Here is an 8,348-nt window from a genome sequence, read left to right on the forward strand (position 1 = left end):
TGGCCAGAGAGGGAGATTGGACAGGCAAGGAGGGCTTGAGGTCTGAAGATCTGCCCTGGTAGGCAGAAACCAGGTAAGGCAGATGGTTACCTCTACCTTGGGGGTCCAAAGCAGGTACCAAGAGTTCTAGCTCTGGGTGTGACCTCAGTCTGCAGAAAACCTCTACCTGACCAGGCCCACCTGCTCCCCGGACTGCTTCAATGCTGAGCCCAACCTAGGGTCAGGAAACTAGACTGACACCTGTGGTGAACCCAACAAAATCCCTGGGTCCTGTGATCTTTCTTTGGCTATGAGACCAAAGGGAGATAACAGCCCAGGCCTTGATGCTGGTCATGCAGCTAACACTGGGGCTTTGGTGCCTGCAGGGAGATATGCTCAGCTCACTGTACAGATGAGGAGACAGGCTCAGGGAGGTAAGGGCTCCAGGCCCAGAGTGTTAAACCTTGTCCTCGAGCTCACAGAGGGCAGCAGCTGCTCTGACCCACATGAGCCTGGCCACTCCCTCTGGCTGTGAAGGCCTAGGAGGATGGCTCTTGTCCATGGATGCACCTGGCAGTCAAGCACACCCACAGAGACAATGGAAGGTGAGCTGCCTCCTCAACTGGCTTGTGAGGTCTTCAACAGTGACAAGGTTCTGCCTGGAAAAGCCCTTGGAACAAAGCTGGCAGCAAATGGTGAGCAACTGGGCGGTTTGCCTCTGGATGTATCTACAGTGCCTCCAAAGGGGCCTGGCTCAGGCAGAGCTCAGTTTTGTAGGTCACTAAGGCCTGCTGGGATTCAAACCCGACAGTGTTTACGAAGTCTATGCCTTAACACCTGCATAACAACACCTCTCTAAGTTGTCCTAGCAGGCCCAGCAGACGCCCAGGCCAGTGCACTTCCGAGCACCACAGCAGTCCAGGACCAGGAAAGCTCCGGGGCCTAAGAACACCCTGGGATTCTCCAATCTGGCCCTCACAACCTTTGCCCCTCACCACACTTCCTCCTGCTTCAACCTCACCCTCTACGCAGAGCCTGAGCCATTGAACTTGGCACCACACAGAGGCCTCAATAAATCAGAGTCAGATCCTCTTACCCCTGCTTAGCCCCTCCCTCTGGCCTCATGCCATTTTTGGATCCAGCCAGCAGCTGGAAAATAAACCCTGCATCAGGGCTGAGCAACTAATGTTCATTAATCGGAAATCGTAGGGTGGTAAATTGGCATTTATTTCCCCAGATACAGGCCCCGGAGTTGATAGATGGTGCTGTTCCTGCTGTCTTGGGTGGGGGATGGGCTGGCTACCTGCCCTGCCCTCCTCAGGGCTCAATTGCAGCCAGGCTACAGTCACTGCCCATGGTGGGAGTGGGGTGAGGAGGTCACCTTTGCATTCAAGTTCCTCCCTCCCCCTCTACCAACTCTTTCTTGCCTCTTCTCTCACTGCTTCCCTTACTGATCATGGAGCCAAAACCATAGAAACCTGAGTTAACCCTCCAGCTCTGTGATCTTTGGCAAGTTACTGAATCTCTCTAAGCTTCGGTTTCTCCATCTTCATGCTCTAAAGCAGATGAGACATGAGTTCCAGGGCCAAGCACAGACCTGAAATGTGGCATGTACTCAGCACCCCCATTGTATCCCACAGGCCCCTCAGTCTTATTATGTCCTTCCCAAACCTGCTCCCCCTGGTCATCCTCACTATGACCTACCTCCACTGCCTAAGACAGAAGTCCAGGTGTCATCTGGGGCACCTCACTCCTCCTTACCCTCTGACCATCACCAAGTCCTGACGACCGTATATCCTGGGTGGTCAGCCTCTCTGTCCACATCTTCTGCCTGCTGGCAATGTCCTGGATATCTTCACTGACTCGCCTCCCTGTGTCCGTCACTCTGCTCTTCCTCCTCCACAGAAGCCTGCCTTGCCAGCCAGAAGGAGCTCCCAAAAGAGTAAATCTTATCAAGACACTCTTCCGACCAGGTGTAGTGGCTCACACTTGTAATACTAGCACTTTGGGAGGCCAAGGCAGGTGGATTGCTTAAGCTCAGGAGTTTGAGATCAGCCTGAACAAGAGTGAGACACCTGTCTCTACTAAAAATAGAAAAAATTAGCTAGGCATGGTGGCACATGCCTATAGTCCCAGCTACTTGGGAGGCTGAGGCAAGAGGATCTCTTGAGTCCAACAGATAGAGATTGCTGTGAGCTATGGTGAGGCTAGGACACTACAGAGTGAGACTCTGTCTCAAGGAAAAGACACACTTCAGTTCAAACCTCTCTGTGGCTCCTACACTGCCCTTGAGACAAAGTATAGTCTCAGTTTCAGGTGAGATTTACATACTCCTTCTTGACTGCCCCCACCTCTCTTACCTCCCTCCCTGCTGGGGCTCCCATGAGCCCTGTCCCAGTCCCTCAGCCAGTGCATCATACTCTGTCTGATGCCACATGGCCATTCTCCCATCTTTCTACCCTCTGTCTCTCCTGATGAACTCCTACTGCAGGACTTGGCTTGGGTGCTAGCTCCCTGGGAAAGTCTTTCTGGCCCTGCACACTGGGTTAGAAGATTGCCTCTGGGCTCTGCAATCCTCCCGGCTTCTCTGTCTTTCCTGCCTGAGAGAGAGCCCTGTCGCCTCGAGGCACTGAGACATGAATGCTGCAGGCCTCATCCAAAAAGGTTTGCACAAATAGTAAGGTGAGAGGACAAGAGCATCCGAACACCCCTCCAACTAAGAGGAGGTCCTTTCCGGGTCCCCAAGACTGCCCCAGGCTCAGCTCTAGATGTGGCAGGGGGCTCAGATCAGGTGGATTCTCTTGGGCCCTGGGGGGCTGTGGCCAGGGCTTACTCAACCATCAGCCCTATTGCTTGCCTCAGGCTCTACTGGCCACACAGCTCTCTCTTAACCAAATTATTACAACCATCTGCTCTTCAAGTATTTCATTAGCCCCCTGAAGCAAACCTAGGAGCCTCAGGAACCAAGCCCAAGCCAGCAGTAGGCCATCAATCTTCCTGCCAAGTTCATAGCAAAAATAATTTCTCTGCCCTAGCCCAAGCTTCATTGGCTTTCTCGCTTCCAACCTGGCACCTCCAACACAGCCTTTACTAGCAACCTGAGTCTCTCCAAGCTGCACATCTGCCTGGCCCTGTCTTCTTCTTCTGCACACCTGCCATGGCAACACCATCTGCCTGAAGGAGGAAGCTCCTGCTTTTGAGCTGGCCTAGGAGCCCCTGCAGCCTCCTGGCCCTAACCCCTGCCTGCTTCAGCTGCACTTCCCTGCCTTGGACAGGCTGTTTCACACCTGGCATGCCCTTTCCCACCTCACTCTAGGAAAATGCATGCTGAATGTCACCTCTGGGATTCCTGCTAGGATTGCCCAGAAAGGCAGGAGCTGCCAGCTCTGTGCCCTTTCAGAAGTATGTGTGTTCTATTGCAGCCCCATTAAATGGCATCGTCCTTCCTTCCTTAGGTGTCTGGCTCTCCTACTAAACCCGTGGTTCTCAACCTTCCTAATGCCGTAATGTATTTTCATTGTTACAAAGGGGTCACGACCCACAGGTTGAGAACCGCTGTACTAGACTGAAGCTCTGGAAGTCAGGAACCAGGTTGAACTCACGCATCTCTGTCTTCTCCTCAAACCTCACTTAGGGCAGACACTTAGGAAAGAAGGAAGGAAAGGGTTATGTTTTTCCCTCCCTGGCCCGTGTCCTCGTGTATCAGGTATCTTTTGCATGTCTACTGTGTGCCAGGCTGGCTGTCCTCCATTAGTCAGAGCATGTGGGCCTCTTTAGCTCCAATTGGTCAGAGACCTGCTTCAGAAGCAGGAGGCCTCAGAGCTGCAGCCAGAGGCCTGGCTGGACAACCACCCCTCCACTTGTTGAGCAGAGTTCCCAAAGCTGCACATCTGCCCGGGGCCGTCTTCTTCTTCTGTGCACCTTGATCAGTTCCACTGATCAACCCTTTCCCCTGGGCCTGGGGTTTTAGGCAGGTTCAAACTGTTCTGCTACTCCCTGGCTAGGTGACATTGTCCCCTGCCCATCCTAGATGGAGGCTGTTCTGAGTCAGGGTCACCTATGCCCATAGAGGTGACAGTGGAGGCGTAGCAGCCCAGTGGGGTGGCTGGACTGACCACAGCCTAAGGCAGCCCTGGGAGATCTTATTTCCTACTTCTACTTTTTGGACACTCACTACTTGTCATGTAGTGAAGTTGGTCAAACACTAATTTACTACCTGACGCTGGCTAAGTTACCCCACCTCCAGAGCCCCAGCTTTCTCCTCTGGAGATAGAATTAGTATTCTTTGCCTGCCAGGTTAGTGTGAGGCATAGAGGAGGTGTGAGTGACAGCCACACTGACACTATGAAGAACACATCATCACACTCCTCCCCTCCAGGAAATGCCCCTCTGCTGTGGCCTGATTCAGCCACAAGAACCTCTGCAGACAGAGGAGAAAGCGCACTCCTCAGGTTCAAGGAGGCTGAGGCTCTGGCCTGTGCTATGTCCTTGAAGCAGATGTTCCCCAACCTGGGTCTCAGCCTCCTGCTGCCACTCTGACCTCTGGTCTGTGTCAGGTGACAGACTGAGTCATAGGGACTCAGCAGCTGCCTCCTGTCAGGGAGCCTTGGCAGCCAAGGATATGCCAATGAGATGTGGAGGCTGCAAGGGATTCAGGCCTCAGCCCAGAAACTAATAAACATTATTGGCGTGTGGGGAGGGAGGAAGGTGTGTGCCTTGGAAACTATCACGACTGATTTATTGGTTAATTAGTGAATTTTTACAGCCACAGACTTCCCTAGCTGTGTGCTGGCATAGGGAGGAGGCCACTGCAAGGCCAGCTGGAGGCCGTGTGTGGCTCAGTGACTCTCCTGAGCTAAGGGCTCCAAATGGGCTGAAGGAATAATGCAAGGCGTTTGGACTCGGGGGTAGGCCCAGGACTTTATAGCCAGGGAAGCCCATCTGGACCTACTGGCCTGAGTACCAGAACAGAAGTCTCTTAAGGAAAGGGACTGGGACTCTCTGAGGTTTCCAGGGCATCTGGTCAGGTGTGGGGAGCAGTTTTGGAAAAAAAGAATCAGGAAGAACCAAGAAAAACTGTGGAAACCATGGAAACTGAGAGAAGATGCCCCAGAGGTAGAGAAAGAAGACCATTGAGTAGAAAACATTAGACAGCTTCTAAGGGACAGTGAAGTAAGAAAGAAAAAGAAAAAGAAGGCCATGGATTTGAATCCAACCTATGCCAAACACTAGCCCTGTGACTTTGGGCAAATCTCTAAACCTCTCTGAACCCTGACTTCTACATTTGTAAAATGAGGCTAATCATATCTACCTTGCAAAGCTGTTTGATAATTAAAGAACATGGCACCTATGAAACATATGCTCAATAAATGTGCTTAAAAAAACACCTGCTGTATTAGCCGCTAATGTTAAATTGCCTAGGACAAGACTTGGAACCAAGGAGGAGCTTGGAAACAGGTGGTGGAGGAAGCAGGGCCTAGAAGGTGCTGACCCTGTAGGAGGTGTGTGGAGTCTGGGGGCTGCCCTGCTGAGGGGCTGTACTGCCCCATTTTCACCACCCAGGGTGTCCTCTGGGCTGCAGCACAGCTGCTTGGACAAGTCTCTCCACTCTCTGAGCCCTCCTGGTCTTGGTCCCATCCCCTAGCCCAATGGCATACCGGCTTCGGGAAAAGGGTACAGACGGACGGGACAGACGCTAGGAGATGGCAAGGTTTATTCGGGTCCTCGGGCAAGCAGGGCTCGTCCAGCATCTCTGCCACCGGCGGGCCCCTCCCTGGAGTCCCCTCCCCAGCCACCGCCCGCCGGCAGCCTTCCGCGAGGCCGGGCGTCCCCGGGGCAGCCGGCTGGGCTGGAGGACGCGGGACGGACGCGCCGCAGAGCGCGGCGGGCTGTCGGAGGGCAGCGGGCGCGGTGTCGCCGACGGCGACCGCCGCAAGGCCACAGGCGGCGGAAGCGCGCGCGGAAGTGGCGCGAGGCGAGCGCATAAACCAGCGGGTTGAGACAGGAGTTGGCGTAGGCGAGGCAGTGCGAGGCGAGGCGGCAGGCATAGGTGGCCGGGCTGAAGGCGAAGCGGCCGTACCAAAAGCAGAGGATGAGCGCGTGGTGCGGACCCCAGCAAAGGGCGTAGAGCGCCGCCACCGCCAGCATGGCGCGCCCCGCGCGGCCCGTGGCCCGTCGCCGCGCCTCGGCCGCCGCCGCACCCGCGGGGCCCACGGCGGCCCACAGAAAGCGCAGCGTTCGCCCATAGGCCAGGCTTACCACGACCACAGGCAGCAGGTAGCCGGCGGCGAAGGTGGCCACGTCCAGGGCGCGCCGGCGTGCGTCTTCCCAGGCGGGCACGCAGAGCTCGAGCGCGCCGTAGCGCACCGTGCCGTAGTAGCTGAGGTAGGGCGCCGAGAAGAGCGCCGCCAGCAGCCACACTAGACCCACGGCAGCGCGGGCGTTGCGCGGCGTGCGCAGGGCCCGCGAGCGCAGCGGGTGCCGAACGGCCAGGTACCTGCGGGCGGGCGCTGGATCAGCGTGGCGGGCGAGCACGCTCCCGCAGGAGCCCCTGTCCACGCCCAGAGCGTGGACTTGTGGCACAGGTGGGCCTGGGTTACCGACTCTGAACAATAGGATGGGTTGTGAGCATTAAGGGTGTGACCATGCAGGGTGTTTAGATTAGTTCCTGGCACCCAGCTAGGGCTAAACCGCTGTTAGGTGTTATAAAAATTACTTTTCATAGGAATGAAATGAGACCCAGAGGGAAATGACTTGCCCAAGGTCATCAGCTAGGGCGTGAGCTTGGAATTGACCCCAAATTTCAGGCCATGGAAGCAGGCCTGTGCATAACCTGAGCCAGGTGTGGGCGGTTATAAAATATCTGATGAATGCATTTGTAGTTTCTTTGGCTGTTCATGTCATGCTTACAGAGCACCTACTATGTACAAGGCCCTGTGCTGACATTTGAGATAGATGTCCTTTGGAAACTCATCACGGGTGGGGGCAGGCCAGGACAGTCCCCTCAGGCACGCCCTGCAGGAGCCCAGAGAGCTTGCAAGCCGCCAGAGAGTTTTCCTTCCCTTCCTCTCTCCTCCCTTTTTGGTCCCGTTCTCTCCTTCCTTAGCCCAATGAGAATCTGTTCAGGTCCTCCCTCCCCAGCCCAGCCCAGGCAGACCCTAGGCACAGCGCACCTGTCCACTGAGACAGCAGCCAGAGTGAAGCTGCTGGCATACATGGTGAGGTAGATGAGCAGGTGCACAGCCTTACAGACGAGGGCCCCAAAGAGCCAGGCATCTAGTGTGTAGATGGCGGCCTGGAAGGGCACGCAGCACAAGATGAAGCAGAGGTCAGCCACGGCCAGGTTGAGGATGAACAGATCTGTGGTGCTGCCCGGTTCCTGCCAGGCACTGGAGCCAGGCTGCAGCAGCACGGCCAGCACGAGCCCATTGCCTACTGTGCCCAGCAGGAAGATTAGAGCAAAGACCACAGGCACTGCCACAGCTCCCACACTCCCTGGGCTGTCCAGCGAAATGTTCTGGGCATCAGCCATCTCCGCATCAGATGGGAACCTGGAGAAGAGAAGCTGGAGTCTTCAGGCCAGAGCCCCCAGCTCTGGTCACTTGACCCAGGGGGCAAGCTCCCCAGCCTGGGTCTGGCCAGGTGTCCTGAGCTGGAAGATCAAGGGAGGTAGGGGAGGGGAGAGCAGAGCCAAAAGTCATCACTGGGATGTACCATGTGAGCAAGCCCCTGGCACAGTCATGATGGTATGGGGGAACACTCCTCTCATCCAGGGTACGGAAGCCTGCTTAGGGATTTGGGGGAGACCTTCACCCCATAAAGCAGTAGGGTGAAGGCATGACAGATGGAGAAGGGGTATATTTTCCTTTTTTTTTTTTTTTTTTTTTGAGACAGAGTCTCACTTGTTACTCTCAGAAGCATCATAGCTCACAGCAACGTCAAATTCTCGGGTTCTGATGATACTAACTTATATCTAGAAAATCCTAAAGATTTCACCAAGAGACTCCTAAAATTGATAAATAAATTCAGGAAAGTCTCAGGTTACAAATCCATGTACACAAATCTGTAACATTCCTATACACCAACAACAATCAAGCTGAGAATCAAATCCAAAGACTCAAAACCTTTCACAATAGCTACAAAGAAAACAAAATACCTAGGACTCCATGTAACCAAGGAGATTAACTATCTCTTCATTTCTAGATTTCTGGTTTTATTCCATTGTAGTCAGAGAAAACACTTGATATAATTTCAATTTTTTTTAACTTTTTGAGACTTGTTATGTGACCTAAGATATGGTACATCCTTGAGGAAAAGTTATGTAGCTAAGGAAAAGTTATGTATTCTGCAGCTTCTGGATGAAATGTTCT

The 8,348-nt window shown here is 54.2% G+C and overlaps 1 protein-coding gene and 1 long non-coding RNA gene across 2 annotated transcripts in view; both read right to left on the bottom strand.

The window, feature by feature from the left end:
- Positions 1–490: 490 nt before the first annotated feature.
- The window catches only part of LOC105886372, a 21,646-nt gene continuing 13,788 nt past the window's right edge, over positions 491–8,348 (bottom strand). The window contains exon 3 of the long non-coding RNA XR_001160992.1: positions 491–504. This is a non-coding gene — a long non-coding RNA (uncharacterized LOC105886372). The remainder of the gene's footprint in view (positions 505–8,348) is intronic.
- Positions 5,684–7,666, bottom strand: GALR3 (galanin receptor 3). Its single transcript, XM_003783223.2, has 2 exons — positions 7,152–7,666; positions 5,684–6,475 (listed from the first exon to the last, which is right to left on the bottom strand). The coding sequence occupies exons 1-2, from the start codon at positions 7,508–7,510 to the stop codon at positions 5,692–5,694; spliced, it is 1,143 nt and encodes a 380-aa protein (XP_003783271.1). The 5' UTR covers positions 7,511–7,666; the 3' UTR covers positions 5,684–5,691.

The sequence above is a fragment of the Otolemur garnettii genome, unplaced genomic scaffold, assembly GCF_000181295.1.
Source record: "Otolemur garnettii isolate 467f Iridium unplaced genomic scaffold, OtoGar3 scaffold00007, whole genome shotgun sequence".
In the NCBI taxonomy this organism is placed as follows: Eukaryota; Metazoa; Chordata; class Mammalia; order Primates; family Galagidae; genus Otolemur; species Otolemur garnettii.

What these genes read in the sequence shown, in the direction of transcription:
- GALR3 (XM_003783223.2), bottom strand. Translation starts at nt 7,510, where the DNA reads ATGGCTGATGCCCAGAACATTTCGCTGGACAGCCCAGGGAGTGTGGGA. An exon ending in GCTGCTGTCTCAGTGGACAG is followed by an intron (nt 6,476 to 7,151) that starts GTGCGCTGTGCC and finishes GCCCGCCCGCAG; the next exon opens with GTACCTGGCCGTTCGGCACC.